The following is a 17,948-nucleotide window of genomic DNA, read 5'->3' as shown; positions in this document are numbered from 1 at the left end:
TAGGAAGCTCACAGCTTTAATCCCATCAAGACTTTAACTCATCACCATTCAGAAGACATAGGCCGTAGATGGCTGTGTGTGTGCCGGCCGTCAGGACCCTCACTCTTGGATGGAAAAGCCGGGGCCCACACTCATTCTGCACCTGGCAGGACTCTTGGCAGCCTTGACGGTTCCTCGTTAGTTCATCTGGGATGCAGCCTCCGTGTTAGACGTTCCGGAGCTTTGTTCTGCCTTTTAAAAAGCGTCTGGCTCTCATTCCCGTGATCAGTTGGAGAGAACCTTTGGCCCTTCCGTTCTCCGTGGGAGAACTTCATTTCTATGCGCAAAGTTTTCATCTTTTGTGATACTCGGGTTGCTGTTTTATTCTGCGTTGTGTTAAAACCTCCGTGAGCTTGGGGGAATTCTCAGGTGGCCAGGGCCCCTGGAGACCTCCTACCTCACTGAAGATTTTGAAATTGTGGGCAGAGGGATGAGGCCGAAACACCACGTCTGGGGCGTCGTATGTGCTCACGTCGTGCAGTCTTTTTTTTTTCCTCCACCATTTTCCAAGTTGCCAACAGTATAAGGCATTTTATATACGTTATTTTATTCTCGCAACAATCCTGTACCCCTGGAAATATGCCCCTGTTCACTTCTCTAGATGAAGAAACAGAGGCTCATGAACTTAAGTTTCCAGTACTTGGGGTTACACGATGGAGGTGGGCTTTGGAAGCAGGTCGGCTGAGCTCCAGATCCTGGGGTGCGTACTTGCTTCTGTACTGTCTCACGGGGAAAAATCCTTGGAGGGCGTAAGTGGTGTACGAGAAACACACGGCCGGCTTCTCTGTGGCGTGTCGCCCTGAGGCAGCTCGCTGCCCCTCAGACCATTAGAGTACGGTCCCACCTGTCACCTTCCTGTGCCAAGGCTTCCAGGCAAGGAAGGTGACGGCACTCAGCATGTCCCCGGTCGTTCGGGCAACGCTCGTCTGTGGCTTCTGCCATTAGGGCTCTGCCCGGAGACCCAGTGTCTTTAGCACCCTTCCATCCTCCTCTATCCCTGCCCACTGCCAACGCTAGCACCTTCTTCTGAAATTCTTCCAAACCCCTCATTTAACAATCAAACTAAGCTGACCATGTATGCTAACGGGCTGGAGCAGTGGTCCGCCAGCTTTCCCACAGAATCACCCGGAGGCTTGGTAAACACAGGTCACCTGACCGCACCCCCTGCCCAAGTTCTGACTCAGCCGGTGATGCTGACATTGCTGGTCCAGGAGCTGCACTGTGAAAGTCGCTGGCCTAGAGATCCTGGTCCCAGGTGGATGTGTCCCCATGGCATCCGGCTCACCAGGGGCCCCGATGATGGGAGATTTCAGCCACGTTGGGGAAGAGGGTGAGGAAGACATCGGTGTGCGGGCTCCGGCCTCTGTCCCTTCTTATCAGAGCGATGGATGATTGACGGACAGGGGCTTCAGCCCTCGCACTGTCACGAGCCTCCGCCAGCTGCACCTCTGAGCCTGCCTTCCTCTGCGGGAGAAGCAGCCTTTCCTCCTCGTTATTTTGCGTTTGCATACGAGTGCTTCTTCATCTAGACTATACGTTGGGGTCACCTGGAGTCTTAGGAAACGCGTCAGAGTCTGAAATTCTGGAGTGGGGCTGTGAGTCTGTGTGTCTCCATGGTGCCCAGGTGCCGCCCCAGGTGCTGCTGGAAGGTGGGCCTGCCCTTGGTGTCAGGCTGTAGCCCCTGTGAGGCACCTCCTGCGTTACTGCCTGTGCACTGGTAGCTCTAGCCGCTGCTGCACAAGGGTTCACCTGGAGAGCGTCTAAAAACTTGCCCCCACCCCGACTAGAGATTCTAAGTTAGCTGTGAGCGTTGGAATTTTCAACCCCCCTCCCACGCGATCCTAACGTACAGCCAGTTTAGAAACCAGCAGCCTTTGCAGAGGAAAGAGATGACTGCCAGGAGTTGAAGTGCCGCTGGGCCATAGACTAGTCTGCCGGTTACTTGGGTGGGGAGGTGGGCCATTCCCCCAGAGGGGGCTGCCAGTGGCCCCTGGGGATCTCATTGCGATGCAGATGCTGCTTCACAGGTTTGGGGTGTGACCCAGGTGTCACAGGTGCTGCTGGGCCAGGCTGATGCCGCGTCTCAAGGCTTGACCACAGGGGCCTCCCCAACACCCGTTACCCCTGGCAGGGGTGGTGGTGGGCAGCTCCTCGCGTGTTGAGAGTCCGAGGCTCTGGATCCAAACCTCCTCTCCTTTCAGCGCCATCTTGACGTCTCTCGATCAGCTGGGTCCTGACGCAGGACGCCCGGCAACGAGGGTCTGTTCTAGTTTTGTAACATTGGATCTTTCTTCCTTCTCTCTTCACAGTACGAGATGCAAAAAATCTCATCCCTATGGATCCAAATGGGCTTTCAGATCCTTACGTGAAGCTGAAGCTTATTCCTGACCCCAAGAACGAAAGCAAACAAAAAACCAAAACCATCCGTTCCACACTGAACCCCCAGTGGAATGAGTCCTTTACGTTGTAAGTTGAATCCTCTCTTCCTGATGGCTTTCCTCCCTCACATTGTTAGCAGTGATGAGCTGGGCTTTATAAACGTCTGTAAACATTGTTTCATCCCTAAGCCCTTCTCCTGTGGCAGCTAGAGAGGTAGTGTGGTCACCCCTGTCTGATGGATAGAAACTCGGTTCACCAAGACTTACATGACGCAGGCCCCAAATTACCATCAGTAACTTCTGTGCAAAAAAATTCTTTTACGTTACAGATGATATAAAAATGTATAGTGTATCCCACCTCTTGATGGACTTAGGGTTTTTTTTAAGGGTTACAAGAGGGTGTAGGTAAGAGTTTAAACAATAATTTTAAAAACATGGAGTAAGTGAGTACCATAGAAGCTGCTGTTGCCACTGAAATGGGAAGATTATCCTTATGTCTCAGCAGGGAAGACTTCCTGGAGAAGGTGCCATTTAAAGTGGATGCGAAAGGAATGTGAGGATTTCAGAGGCAGAGATGGGAGGAGGGAAAGAAGGGAGGAGGGGGTGGCCTAAGCAAGTCAGGGGCAAGAAAGCACTGAGTGCAGCTGAGCACAGCAAGAGGTCCTCTTTGTAGAGGAGAACACAGGAAGCATTTGTGCACAACCAGAAGGTAGCTCTGCCTAGGATATAGATCAGAGGCTGTCCAGCTTTGCTCTGTGAAGGGCTGGATGGTAAATAGTTTAGACCTTATGGGTCATACAGTCTCTGTTGCAGGTACACAGCTATGCTGTTCTAGGTTCAAAGCAGCCATAGACAATATGTGTCTCGTCAAACGGCCATGACTGTATTCCAATAAAACTTTATTTACAAAAGCAAGCAGTGGGCCTGATTTGGCCCTTGGCTCATAGTTTGCTAACCCCTAGTCTAGAGCCTCGTTAGCCAAGGGGCTGGTACTTTGTTGATGATGGGGAACCGCAGGAAGAGAATTGAATACAAGATTCTTTTGAATCTCAGGCTCAGATCATGAGCATGTGACATGTCCCCCAAAATCATGATCAAGATAACCGTGTGTGTGTGTGTGTGTGTGTGTGTGTGTTCTTTCGTAGCAAATTAAAACCTTCAGATAAAGACCGACGACTGTCCGTAGAGATCTGGGACTGGGATCGAACAACCAGGAACGACTTCATGGGGTCCCTTTCCTTCGGAGTCTCAGAGCTGATGAAGATGCCGGCCAGTGGATGGTGAGGAAGCCCGAGCGTGTCTGTGTGAGCCAGGGGTTAATTGTCTGGAAATATTAGCACGACTAGAGATTCCGGAAACGGGCCGGTTTAAGTCCAGAGTGACCGTTGATCACCAAGTTACCTGGGTACCATCTCCCCGGGGGATGCATTTCAGAAACAGCTGGACTAGAGCCTTGGGGTGCGGGTGAGCCTGGGTGGTACCAGCGTGGGGCTCAGCCCCTCCTCCCCCCTGTCTCTGAAAGGTACAAGCTGCTGAACCAAGAGGAGGGTGAGTACTACAACGTGCCCATTCCAGAAGGCGATGAGGAAGGCAACGCGGAGCTGAGGCAGAAGTTCGAGGTGAGGAGACAGCGCGGCGGCGTGACCACCTTTCCGCGTAGAAAGCTCCGCTCCAGGAAGGGCCAGGTGTTTGTGATCCCGTGTCTGGAAGACAGACCGTCATTTAAATGCTACTCTTGTGCTTTATGTAAAGCGTAAATGTTGCGCGATCACCTTCCTTTGCAAGCTGTTGACATTCTGTGGCTTTGATCGTTTAGAGACAGGAGATTGGAAACAGCCCAGAAGTGAGTGTGGCTGGCTCCTGTTTAAGGAATCGGTTTGGCATCAGCGGGGAGACGGCCCGGGTCTAGCCTCCTCCAGGTGGGCAGGAAGTCACCTGGGCCTTAACCTGGGAGGCTCTTCAGGTGTCATTATCAGGCCAGAAGCTTAATTTTCACTGCAGATCACTGGGAAGGGCAGCTCCTTCTCATCCTCCCCCTGGGTGCGTGTCTGCCTCTGTCCCGGTTTTGTCACCTACCACCCCGACTTCCCTCTCTCTCCTCCTGTCAATCCCTGCTTCTCACTACTTAGCAGACGTCTCGGCCTTTCATGAACGTTCTTTCCTCCAGGCATCCGCCTTATGTTCCAAGTCACAGCTTTTCATTTTTCCCTGTTTCTCTAATCACCTGTGCGCTGGCTGTTGGAGGGATTCATTCTAGCGGCCCACGGAGTCTCTGTACCTTGCCCGTCCCTTGGGAAGCTTTCCCTTCCTTGGGCTCATTAGGATGCCCTGAAGAAGCACACGCGTGCACACACGCGTCTGCACAGAGACCTGCCATTGGCACTAACGGGACGATGCTCTCGTGCGCCATTGGCGCTAACGGGACGATGCTCTCATGCGCCTCCTCTTCTTGCTGTGGCTTTCTTCTTCCAAGTGAAATCCTGTCCCAGAGACGCATACAGGTCATATCCAGAGAGACTGGGTTCCGAAGGACGTAAAACACAAAAATGTTCGAAGTGCTTTGCCACCGATACCTGGTTAAAGAGGCTGTTGATGGCAAACACTTAAGGGCAGGGGCTGCGAGCCTGGGTGCCCTTGGGAGCGTAAAGGGGTGAAATTGGTCCCCGAGAATATAAGTAAACGGCGGTGACAGCGGGCCTCTGGGCGGGTGGGACAGCGGGATGCGGTGCGCACGCAGGCGGCACCCCCACCCCGGGCCCCAGCCGACGGCGGCCGAGCTCGAAGCGGGTCACGTGCTGCCGGATCTTCCAGTGCTTCCGGGGAAGCCGCAAGGCCAGGTTTTCACGCGGCGCATGTTCTGATTCAGTTTAGCATCAGCAGCCAATTAAAGGTTGAACTTTGTGTTAGTCAAACATGTATCTGTTGCCTTAGACGCAGGGAGGATCCAGCCAGTGAGAACCAGCTTGTAATCTGTGCCCTCAAGAAACAGAGATGAAGTTCGCTGCGAAGAGGCTTACATAGCTAGAAGCATGGGGTGCAGGTGCAGGCTTACATAGCTGCAAGCACGGGGTGCAGGTGCAGGCTTACATAGCTAGAAGCATGGGGTGCGGGTGCAGGCTTACTTAGCTAGAAGCATGGGGTGCGGGTGCAGGCTTACATAGCTGGAAGCATGGGGTGCAGGTGCAGGCTTACATAGCTAGAAGCATGGGGTGCGGGTGCAGGCTTACATAGCTGGAAGCATGGGGTGCAGGTGCAGGCTTACATAGCTGGAAGCATGGGGTGCAGGTGCAGGCTTACATAGCTAGAAGCATGGGGTGCGGGTGCAGGCTTACATAGCTAGAAGCATGGGGTGCAGGTGCAGGCTTACGTAGCTGGAAGCATGGGGTGCAGGTGCGGGCTTACATAGGTAGAAGCATGGGGTGCAGGTGCAGGCTTACATAGCTAGAAGCATGGGGTGCAGGTGCAGGCTTACGTAGCTGGAAGCATGGGGTGCAGGTGCAGGCTTACATAGCTAGAAGCATGGGGTGCGGGTGCAGGCTTACATAGGTAGAAGCATGGGGTGCAGGCTTACATAGCTAGAAGCATGGGGTGCAGGTGCAGGCTTACATAGCTAGAAGCATGGGGTGCGGGTGCAGGCTTACATAGCTAGAAGCATGGGGTGCAGGCTTACATAGCTGGAAGCATGGGGTGCAGGTGCAGGCTTACATAGCTAGAAGCATGGGGTGCGGGTGCAGGCTTACATAGCTGGAAGCATGGGGTGCAGGTGCAGGCTTACATAGGTAGAAGCATGGGGTGCGGGTGCAGGCTTACATAGCTGGAAGCATGGGGTGCAGGTGCAGGTTTACATAGCTGGAAGCATTCAAGTGCAAGGCCGCCCGCTAGGGTCTGGGGGCGCTTCAGGCGCCTCTGCGAGGCATGGCTCTTGTCTGATTGCTTCTTCCTTCCCATCACCATCCCCCCGCTCCCCCCCACAGGAGCACAGGTGCCTGGAACGCTGCCAGGAGGGCTGCTTCCCTGACCCCATGCCCCCCGCCCCCTGAGAAGGGAACCCTTCTAGAAGAGTGTCGGGACGGAAGGGAACCCAGGGGCTAAGGAGACCCTGCCTGCGTCCCGCGTGGGGTGCAGGTGCAGGTCACCGGCCGTGGGGCTCAGGGCCATGGGAGGTGCGGGGCGCACCTGGGGGAGGAGGGTGCTCGGGCCTCGCGGTGGCATCGCTCGTGGTAACGTCTGAGGCTTCTCTTTGCTGGTGGAAAAACACTGACGCACGTCTCAGGCTTCATTTCCGTGGCTTCCCGGTGAGTGACCTTCCAGTTTTTCTGGGCGGTGAGTTTAGCTTTTTACAAAGGTCAGCGTTCCAAACTCAAAACAAAAACAAAACAACCCGGGCCAGAGGGCTTGAGGCTGGAGGGCAGCGTTTCTCTCCGGGGGCGGGTTAGGGGCCGTGTGCGTTGAGCCTGGCGCTGTTCAACGCCTCGGCTCTGGGGGTGTGAACGTCACGGACCCGGCGGTGGCGTCGCGGACTTTGCTGAAGGGCCTCCCCCGTCCAGCTCTGTGAGCGCTGTGCCCGGGGCGCCTGGTGGACCACGCTCCAGCCTTTCCTCTCAGCGCCCCCCGGCTGTGTCCCCAGGCTTTGCCAGTCACCGCGGCTCACTTAGAGCATTTGTAAAGCGCTCTGCAAGAGGCTGCGCGGGAAGCCGCTTGCCAGCATCACCGAGATGCTGAGAGTCTGGGGACCCCTCTCGTGCGGCCGTTCAGACTGGGCAGATCGGATTCTAGGCAGGGCCTCGATTGTCCAGTGGTGGGCTCTGGAAATGGGGAAGTTGCGGGGTTTCCCCAGCACCAGCCTGCTGTGAGCCAGGCTGTGAAGGCCAGATCCACGTCGCAGCAGCCCTGGGTGGCAGCCAGCCTGCCCGAACGGGCCCCAGGGGCATCAGGCTGTGAGTTAGGACGCTGCCTCTGGACGCCCCTGTTTCGTCCCTCTCAGCCCCCAGCCGCAGCGTGACCGCCTCCCAGCATCTACAGAATCCCCTGTGTTCCCTTCCCTCCATGTGATACACGCCGTGGACTTGCTTTCCATACCAGTGCTCCCGCCCCACACCCACTCTTTTACAGATACGTGCCCAGTTTGATTCAGCTGAGTGCAATTTTCTTTAAAATTTCAAGTTCCGTGGGGAATCAGGAGTGGCTGAAACACAACACACAGTTAGTCTTGTTAGGAACAAGCCTTCCTCAGTGGGATTGTAGAACCTCTAGTCTATAGGGTTATTCTTTCCGTGTCCAGCTCTGTTTTCTAGGAAGAGTTAACTCAACTCTGGTTTTCGAATCCTTCCCCGGAAATTAAAAGTCATTGTCTTATGAAAGAAAAACCGAAACAAATGAGCGTTTACAACTCAGCCACTGCACTAGTATTTATCTGCTCATAATACGGGGAAAGATTTCAAATTTATTGTTGATTCTAGAATCTTGGCAAACAGAATGATCAGTGAGTGAAGCTCTTAGGAGCCCAGGAGAATCCCAGGATGGTTGGAAATGACCTTACTCGGTAATGTGTTGTCCCACCGGAATTTGTCTGCCTAAAAGTCGAAGCCAGAACCTTGACTGTGATATTCACGGGCAGCGCATCCGCGGGCCTTTAACCTGTACCGTGTTTGTCTTCAAATAAAGTACATGTGGACCCCGATTCACAAACATAAATTATATATTTGTTCACTAATAAGGTTTCCAGCAATGAATAAAGCAAACCGTCCCCCCATCTGTGGAGGTTAGGTTGTGTACCTGTGAGCCTTGCTTCAGATCTTTTTGGGAACGATGCAGGAAGCGTATTGGGAAATAAACATAACCCCCTGTGCTGGTCAGTGAGCCCCTGGGCCCCCCGTCGCTGTTGAGGACATCCAGGTCTCCTGTTCCTTCCTCCCACTTCTGGGCCCCGCTCCCCGTGGAGAGGCGTGTGGTCAGAGGTCAGGAAGAGGGGCTGCTTTCCCTCAGAGGTGACCAGCGATGGGTTGGCCATGCCCAGCAGACTTTCCTTCAAGGGTCCCATGATAAATGCTTCCGGCTTTGCACAGCACGGGGTCTCTGGCACAGCTGCTCACCTCTGCCTTCGTAGCATGAAAGCGGCCCCAGACGAGATGTCAGCAAATGGGTTTGGTTGCGTTCCAACAACACGTTACTTACAAGAACAGGCGCCGGGCCAGCTCCGGCCCGTGGGTTACCAGCCCCTGGCTCAGCCCGTGGACCCGAGAGTCAGACCTGGTTCTGCCACCTGTTAGCCATGTGACCTTCCTGTGTGTGTCCTTCACTGTAGATGGGAATAGTGGCTGTATTTACTTCACAGAACTGTTTCGAAGATTAGTGAGAGGACAGTTCTGGGCGCTTGTGCGGGTGTCGGCTCGTGGCACCCGCTCCGTGTGCCCCATTGCAAAGCGAGGCCACTGAGGGCACTTCTCTTTACTTTAGGAGCTTCCCTTAAAAAATGAATTTTCACGTTGCAATCACGCTGTAAATAACGGGCACGTTCGAAGTTCTGTAGACCCGCCGTGTGGTGAAATAGAGCCTCATGGTAAGAACTTTGTCGCCGTTTAACAACATTGTTTTTATGGAGAGACCTGTCCCATTTACATTGACACGGATTTCTGGAACATAATGTGTGTAAATTGGGAACTTCGTGTAACTGGCAATGGATCAGATAACCCCTGGACAAGACAGCGTTTCAGCAGTTCTCAGGGGAGGAGAATTCCGACGCTGAGGAGTCAGTCTGCATGGGCGCTTCTGCAGGGGCTTGGTTTAGGGTCCCGGTTAAACCCTCCAGGTGAGCACATCTGGAAGGTGCTGGCTGTAAGCCACCGGGAATGAAGGCAGGTTATATACTTAACCACCAGGAGAGTGGCAGCTAATGACTCATTACGTCAACGACAGAAAGGGCCCGCCATCCACTCACACGAAAGCCCAGCAGCTCTGCGCCTGCCAGCAGCTCTGCGCCTGCTGTGTTGCTGTTGAGATCTCTTGCCAAATCCGGGGTCTGGACCTTTCGCATCTTGAGCTATGCCTGGGGACTTCTACCCGACATTCAACTTACCCCTTGGAAGAAAGGGTATCTTCTGACCACACCTGTTCCTCGTTGAAAACGTTTTCAGAGGACCTACTGGCATTTGTCCATTTCCCTGGTTATTAGTGAGCTGGAGCATTTTTGCCTTGTGTCTGTCAGTCGGCTGACTCTTCCCCGGAGCCATCTGGGCCACGTCTACCTGCAGAGTTGGGTTTGTCCCAGAATCAAGAAAATGGGAGGAGGAAAGGGGAGGCGAGGAAGAGGACCCCTTCCCTCCCTAGGGTCTGATGCAGAGCCTTCTCCTAAGGCCCGGCCCCTCATCCCTGGGCACGGCCTTCTAACCAAGACCAGCCCTGCTACCCGGGGAGAGACTGAGCCGGAAGAGACGAGAACCTTCATCAGGTTTTAATCCAGTATCACTGCCACTACCTCTAACTTGTATTCTGATGACTCTCAGGTACAGATGGGCTTTAAAGGAACTCATTTCTACCTGTGGGGTTGCTTGTCTCCCACACACGTCGTTACGGTTATAGGAGAGTCCGAGGTTTAAAAAACAACGTCAAGCAGCTTTCCTCAAAGGAGGCCTCACCCTTCTGCCAGACTGTCGTGGATTCGTCACTTTCATCATTTGTTTTAGATAATTTAAAAAACAACATGATAAGGAGCTAAAAGCACCTTCGTCTCTCTCTCTTCTTGCTACCCGCCTTGCTCCGCTCCCGCGTAAGTGAAAATCTAATATTAGAAAGTTAAGAAGCAAAACAGACGCATCTATAGCGGAATTAAGACAGCAGAGGCCACGCGCTTCGGGCTTTGTCTGCGTCGGAATTCTTCTGTTGTCAGAAAATAATGGAAAGTAGTGCCCAGGGGGAAGGCCGGCGGACGATATTTCATAAATAACTCCGTGGAGTATAAGCGTTCAGGAAAACAAGATGAATTTATTTAAATTGCAGTGTGTGAGCTCCCTGTAGGGAAATAGTTTTAAAGTTCTATAGAAAAGAGAGAAATTGATGACCATGTGTGAGACACGGCAGTTGCTCGTGGGGTGTGGTCTTGACCACCACCTCTCCTCCTGTCCCTTCAGGAGCAGGAGATAATGGCTAAGCTCCAGGCGTTTTCTGTGTTGAGCACGGGTACCACGTTCCTTTGAGAGGTGGTAGTGCCTCGTGTGGTTAAGAGCCCAGCCCTGGGGCTTCCCTGGTGGCACAGTGGTTGAGAGTCCGCCTGCCGATGCAGCGGACACGGGTTCGTGCCCCGGTCCGGGAGGATCCCACATGCCGTGGAGCAGCTGGGCTCGTGAGCCATGGCCGCTGAGCCTGCGCATCCGGAGCCTGTGCTCCACAACGGGAGAGGCCACAGCAGTGAGAGGCCCGCATACTGCAAAAAAAAAAAAAAAGACTCTGAGCCCATTATTGGGTGCAGATAAGTCTAATTTTTTTGCATGGCCAAGTAACTATATTAGAGACAGGGATATAAGAAAGCTGGGGTGATATTTGAGTTATCTAGTAATTTAATAATACGCATTTCTAGTAATAATCTCAAAAGTCACAGTGAAATCTGTTGAGATTTTCTGGTTAGTTGGAAAGTTGTGAGCGGAGGTCAGACATCCAGGGAAGTGAAGGGGCAGGGCACCTCTGGCCTGTCTTCTGAACACACGGTTGTCTTACGTCTTGTGTTGTAGTAAACATGTGACCTGAAGACTGGGATCCCGGAGCTATGTTGATTTTAACAGGTATTTTGGAAATAGGTGACACTAGCTTTTTGTGGCTGAAATATTTTATTTGGAAGACTTGTTTGAATAGATTCTACAGAATGTCCACTGGTCAGAATCTAAAGCTGGATTAGCAGTGGCTTCTGTCAGTAATGTATGATGTTGTGTCTTCACAGCTTCTTGTATTTGTGACCATTTGGTCTAAACCCAAAAGAAGCCAAGATAAAATTGATCCCCATGGCGCATGAGAATGAGCTGCTTTGCAGGATCTGTGGTAGAGCTCCACAAACTACTAGCCAGGATCACCCTGGAAGCTCTGCAGATGCCTGAAGATCACATATGTATCTGTTCTTATTTATTCTGGGGAAACGTTTTAAGATTATCCTTGTTACTGATTAACTAAACGTGATCCGATTATGCTTAGAGTTAAGGTATTTTAAATCACCGCACATGAGACTCAACTGCTAGGTTCTATGTGGAAAGAGCAAAGCAAGCATTCCTCTGTTTACTGGTGTTGAAATCGGGTTTTCCAAAAGCCTCCATTGTCTTTGAAGACTTCAGCTAATTCAGGATATCTTCGATGGGAAAGAAATAGTTCATTGGAGACCCTCAGATAAATTGTAGCTGTTTGTTGATTTGATCTGGCCTGCCACTGTTACTATGGAAACCTGAGTACTTTCAGATGACCTTTTGGACACAGAACAGAAAATCTAAGTGCCCTGATACGGATTCTGCTTTTTTCCCCCCTAAATGGCTTACATAATTACTTTCTGAACTGTGTGATGTTAAGAGGGGAAAAAAAATCTATAAAATGTACATCAGTTAAAGGAGATTTTATTTTAATCTTTGTGCTTCGGTTCTGTCTTAGGAGCAAAATCTTAAACTAAAATGGGACAAGGCTTGGTGTTGGAAACCATTTTCACCCTCCATTATTAGATCATTGTAATGGGGTTAGCCCTGCCCCTCAGCAGAGCAAACTCCAAGGAAGCCTCTGAAAGCAACTGCACAGAACTTTTTATTAGTCTGTGAGGGAGGCTGAATGCATTCATATTACAGCAGGGCAACATGTTTTCAGTATAATTTATCTTACAGAAGTGATTTTATTGGGAAACCAGAAGAAGACAGTACACCCCGGTCGTCTGTTCCATCCTCGTGAATTCCTGAAATGACAGAAAAGCTTTGTGTTTGTAGCCGTGGAGGTAGCCTTGTGGCTGGGTGTTGCTGGTTGAAGAAACAGGGCAAACCTAGTACTAGCAGCAGTTATCACGTGTCCCCAGGCCCTGGTCCCCACAGGGGATTCGCGGGTGCCAGCATGCTTCCCCCTGTTGACAGGGATGGGAAGGAGGGAAGAGAAAGCAGTGTCCATCGACGTGACGTAGACGTGATGCACGTGTTTATCACCTGAGGAGTGCAAGGCCCCTAGAAGAGAAAAGCTGGAATAAGGATAACAGCACACTCGATGGTGTTTGCTGTCTTTCGCAAGGAACGTAGCCTACAGAGAATTAGGACTGTGGATCCCTGGGGGGGGGGGGGGGGGTGACACCTTCATGCTCTTGACCCTGGCAGCTCCGCGTCTGCTCCGTGTAACAGCAGCATCTGGGGGCTTTGACATTAAACACGCGGGATCTAGGCGGCTGCTGGGGGTGAAGAGCACGGTTCTGGGTCCGGCCGTCCGGGTTCGAAACTGCAGAATCTCAGACCCCGTCCTGGACTCGTACTGGGTCAGAATCTGCATTCTAACCACGTCCCCAGGTGATTCGTGTTCCCGTCACAGCTTGAGACATGCCGGTGGAGAAGACGTGACCTGTTGACTAACAAGTAAACAAGTTCAGATTCCAGGGTGTTTGTAGTGAGGGCAGACTCCATCACCCCCGTATCCATGGCAGGTGGCGCGGGGTCACAGCCAACCACGCGTCCACTTCTTGTTTTTAGTATCTCATTTTATTTTTCAATTTTATGGAAGTATAGTTGATTTTCAATGTGTTAATTTCTGCTCTACAGCCAAGGGATTCAGTTATAAATGTATATATATAAGTATATGCATGACCTTTCTGTTTATCCCACCTGTCCACTTTTAAATGGTTGGGGACAAAAATCCAAGAAGAGTAATATTGTGATACTTGAAAACTAGGTGACATTCAAATTTCAGGGTCCGTAGAGTGTTAGCGACACAGCCGCGTCCACTCATTCCCTTGCTGGCGGGAGCTGCTCTCAGGCTACAACGGCAGAGTTGAGTCATGTGACAGAGACTAAGACCCATGAAACCTAATAAAATACATGTTGTCTGGCCCTTTCCAGAAAAAGTTTACTGGCCCCTGGAAAGATGGAATAACGGAATATCAGAGCTGGGAGGGGTGTTAAAATCACCCTTGTCAATGGGAAAACCAAAGCACAGAGGAATTTAGTTGAGCTCGTGAGCAGCAGGACCCAGCTCCCATCTGGCATAAGGCTTCTCTCCCCTGTCCTGGTCCTGTCCCCCCCGCACCCATGACACCCTCCCCCAGGTGTACACCACGTTCTTTCACGCATCTCAGAACCTGCTGTGTTCCCTTGGAAAGACCCTCCCTCCTCTGCTTCCCTGTCTCAGGCTCATCGGATCCTAGCCCAGCCTTTACATAATCCTCCAGCCTTTTAAACTGGCCCGACGTTTCCTTGTGCAAACTGAAGGCCGCTGCCTTGCTGGACACACCTGTGAGATGTGTCGCCTTCATGAGTCCAGGGTAAGAACCTTGGGTCCTGCTCTGAATGCTTTGAAATCTGAACGTCAGGCCCGCGAGGAATCCACCTTTTCCTGGCTTTTGTCGACATCGCAGGGAGGCCGTCTGAGCTCAGGTGTGTGTCTGGGAAGAGGAGGGAAGCCCTTGTCCGGGGCCGAGGCCCACAGTCTCCCTCCGCTTACACGCCAAGTCCCTCAAGCACTGGGGCAAACCCACACGTGCGATGAATATGGTCACCCTTGGAGATGGACCAGCTCCTTTCCCACCCTGCTGGTGGGCTCCAGAAATGGGTAATTCTGGGGATTTCCAGCTGCTGAATCCTGCCTCTACTCGGGGCTAGAGAGCTAAGACGTGCACCTTGTTGCTAAGGACGTTGCTGAGTAGTAACGGGATGTGAAAGCTTTTCCCGTGTCTCCACCCTGTGGGTAACGGTCCTGACCCTCTCTCCTTAGCCCACACCCGGCAGCTAACCTAGAGGAGCAGGTGCTGACTCAGGCCACAGGTCGGTTCTCTGTCCAGCTCTCGAGATGCTGGTGCAGCCTCACCGCTGCAAAGGTGGTGACTGGCCTGGTGTCACGTGGCAGGAACGAGGCCTGGGGACACGGAGGCTTCAGCGGGCTCACCGTGGCCGGGGTGCTCTGGGGAGTTTTGTTCTGGTTTTGCTGATGGTTTTGTTTCCATGGATGCGGGTCGCCTTTGCCTTTCAAGACCTTGGCCTTGGGTGTTCCCCTTCCCTGGCGTGAAACCGACAGACAGGTGGGGTCCCGGAGCGTCCTCGCTCAGGAGCTGAGTGGATTCAGCACTGCTGTGTCTTCAGCGCGTCATTGAAAACCAGGTGGTTGACATTTAGGCTAATTGCAGCCGACAGTGACTTTGTCTACTTTGAGCAGGGGCTTTGCTTCCTCCCCGCCCACCCTGACATCCAGGCCTGCGGTCCAGGAAGGCTCCCTCGGGGCTCCTGCCGCCTGTCTGGCTGATTCACCGCATAAGCCTTTCCTTTTATTTTTTTTAAAGGAGATTTGGGTTGGTTTGTTATAGCCAAGCTTGAAACAGCTTAGAGTCCTTTCTGGGTCCATTTAAGTCTAAGAATAACTGCCCGGGGGCGGCTGGAAGGCTGCAGGCTGCAGGGCGCTTGCACAGAAGTGTCCCTGCTGGGGGATTTTTGTCTGCTGTCGCAGATGGAAGTTGGAGGTGTGACCCCCTACAGCTGTGTCACGGAAGTCCCAAGGCATCTTGGCCAATCTGGAGACCTTGCTACCTCGAGGTATTGAGGCAGAGATTGGGCAACTCTGACAGAAGCTGCAGGAGAGAAAGGCAAGCTGAAACTTCGTCCGCAGCCCTTTCCAGCACCAGGACTCCAGGGAGGGTGTTTCTGTTTCTCTTGTTGGTTCCTTTTCATCTGGATGTGGATTGAGATCTCTAGCCTAAAATAGAGCTTTGGGGATTGGAATAAAATGCCCTATTTTGAGAATAATTATAAATAGATTTGTGATTACAGATTTAAAGGGCCATAATTTTAAGATGTAATAGAACTCACCGATCCAGACCTGTGGAAAACAGATGTGAAATTCACAAGCTGCCCAGTGTCCTGTCTTTGTGGGCAAAGGCTTCCGAGCACAGAATATCATCCAGTTGTCTCTGGGCTCCTCTCTGCTCAGGATCAGGGCTGTCGGGACCCTTTCAGGCTGCGGAATTTGGGTTCAGAAAATCAGCCTCCCTCACATTTTCTCCCAGCAGCTGACCCACACGCTGTATGAACTTGGAGAATGAATCCCATGACTGCTTGTGTAGAATTCTCTGTTAAAATGGTCTCCGCTTGCTTTTCTCACATTAGTACTTGAGAAAAGTAAAGTTTTCCAGTCATGATGGGTTATTTTAGAAGTTGAAAGGTGAACGGATGTCACCTGAGGAGTCAAACCTGGTGGATACCTGGCATTTGGTCAACCAGAACTTGGCCAACGAGTTGCTCAATGCTTTTACGTTTCGCCAGTAACCTTGGGCCTTCAGAATCATCAAGAAAAAGTACATGTCGTTACACGTAGTTTTAGTGGCAAGTGGGTTTGGTTTTATTCTCGTTTATGGAGTAACAGCGACCTGGTAACTGGCTGTTAGCACCGCAAACACTCGACTAACCAGCACCCCTGTGTCCCATCACCCCGTCCCGCGGATTGGCCGAAAGCAAAGGAAACACGTGAATATTGTGGAGCTGTTGCCATGATGCCACGTCTGGCCGCACAGACGCCACGAGGAAGAAGAGAGAAGGGTCACGGCCCCTGTGGTTTGACACGGTTCGTTGGGGAAGGGTTAGTTCCCGGCCCTGCAGGGGCCCGCGGCAGACCTGCGGCCGCGAGCGCCGAGCGCTGCCCACCTTCCTTCCCGCCGTCTGTCCCCTGCTCTTCGTCTGCGTTGCCAGCGGGGCCCGCGGTGCATGGAGCCCACTTTGCTGCCTCCTGTGCAGCTGGCACGTGCCCTGCGGACCTCGCAGTCCTTCTCCCTCTCCTGCCTTTCCCAGGGTGTCACGTCCGCCTCTTAGAGGCAGTGCTTCCGCCACCCTGTCCTCTCCCGCCTTCCCTCCCACAAAAACGTTTGCCCGGTTTCTGTGGCCCCCCCCGGCCCGAGCCCCCAGCCGTGCTCCCCACTCTTAAGGATGCACTGTGTGTCCTGGTAGCTAGAAACTCGTGCCCACTGGGTCCTGTCCAAACGGCCACGGCGCCCCAGCAAGGAAAACGCTTGTGTGTCGACCACCCAGAGGATATTCCAGGCCTCCCCCATCGTCACATTAGGTGCCTTTAAAGTTTTGCCAGGGAAATAGTGAAATTTCCTGTGAGTGATTCATGAGAAGTTGAAGCCAGTTTGGAAAGCAGCACATGAACGGGAAGAGTGCATCTGTAAACTGACAACACATTTTCCTTTCTTTCTGGTAACACATATTTCTAATCACATATCAAGACCCAGTTCCAATCTGACTTAGGCATTACACCTACATTAGCATGCAGTCAGCGCGACGTACTTGCACTACGTGTGTGTGCTGATCTGCAAGATTAGTGTAAATATATCATGGGCTGAAATCACCAAATTGTTGTGATGTTCCACATGCCTGGCTTCATACTCCTACCTCTATTTCACGTTTTTCTCATTTCTTCCCAACTCGTGTAATTGTTGTAACCTAATCAACCATTCTGTCCCCAAAGGATCCAATGGAATTTTTCAACTTGCATGTAAATTATTTTAAAAATCTGCTCTATTGTCATTTCTGACAACACCGCTGTCTTTTGGGGAGCTGGTTAGGGCCACATACCAGCTGTGTTCTCAGTGTGTTGCTTTTGTTAATAATTTAAATTAGCCTGAGATTGTTACAGCATATTCATATTGGAAGCAAGTGGAAAATTTAAACGCTCGAACACTTGGGCACAAAATTTGCAAGAAGAAGTCCCACCCCTACCCTAAGCTAGAATCAACATTAATAGTCTTTCAAAAGCACTGTACTAAAGAAAACATCGAATAAGTCATGTTTCTGAAGTTTCTCATCTCCAGAACTCGTACCTGACACTACAGGCGTGTCTCCTGAAGGGGCCATGAGAGATTAGTGACCCAGGTGACTGGGAATGGGGAGGAAAACAATATTCTTTGAGGTTTCACAAGTCTTTGCAGAGTGTGGTAGCTGTCATGTCGCTGCCCTCCTGTTGTGTGTGTTTCAAAATGTTGTCACACGATGCGGCGTGTCCGCTTTCGAGGAACATCTCCAGAGGTCGGCCACTCCTGAGTATGCTGAGCCCCTGGGCGATGTTGCCCCCCGCCCCCCTCTGCGCCCCCCGAGTGAAAACACCCTGCGTCCTCAGAGTAGGCAGGCGCCTCTGGGTCATCCTGTGCGTGGAGTCACCTCCTGCCTCCAGACGGACAGACCGCCTGCCGTCTGACACCCGTCATTTCAAATGAGGGCCCCTCTCCCTTCTCTGATGAGGTGGACTCACACCTGGTCCTCGGATCCTAATTGTGAGTGCTGTGACGTGCCTGCGCGATGTCGTTCTGTCTCTGTTACTGTACTGGAAACTTCGTTATTC

At 52.1% G+C, this 17,948-nt stretch overlaps 1 protein-coding gene across 1 annotated transcript in view; it reads left to right on the top strand.

Moving 5' to 3' along the window:
• The window catches only part of PRKCA (protein kinase C alpha), a 362,652-nt gene that overhangs the window by 286,521 nt on the left and 58,183 nt on the right, over positions 1-17,948 (top strand). Inside the window, exons 6-8 of the mRNA XM_082860689.1 lie at positions 2,349-2,505; positions 3,563-3,697; positions 3,940-4,036. Of these exons, the coding sequence (XP_082716815.1) occupies positions 2,349-2,505; positions 3,563-3,697; positions 3,940-4,036 (389 nt within the window). The remainder of the gene's footprint in view (positions 1-2,348; positions 2,506-3,562; positions 3,698-3,939; positions 4,037-17,948) is intronic.

This window comes from Leucopleurus acutus (assembly GCF_964270905.1).
Source record: "Leucopleurus acutus genome assembly, chromosome: 19".
NCBI classification, from domain to species: Eukaryota; Metazoa; Chordata; class Mammalia; order Artiodactyla; family Delphinidae; genus Leucopleurus; species Leucopleurus acutus.
This window is presented reverse-complemented; position numbering and strand designations above follow the sequence as displayed.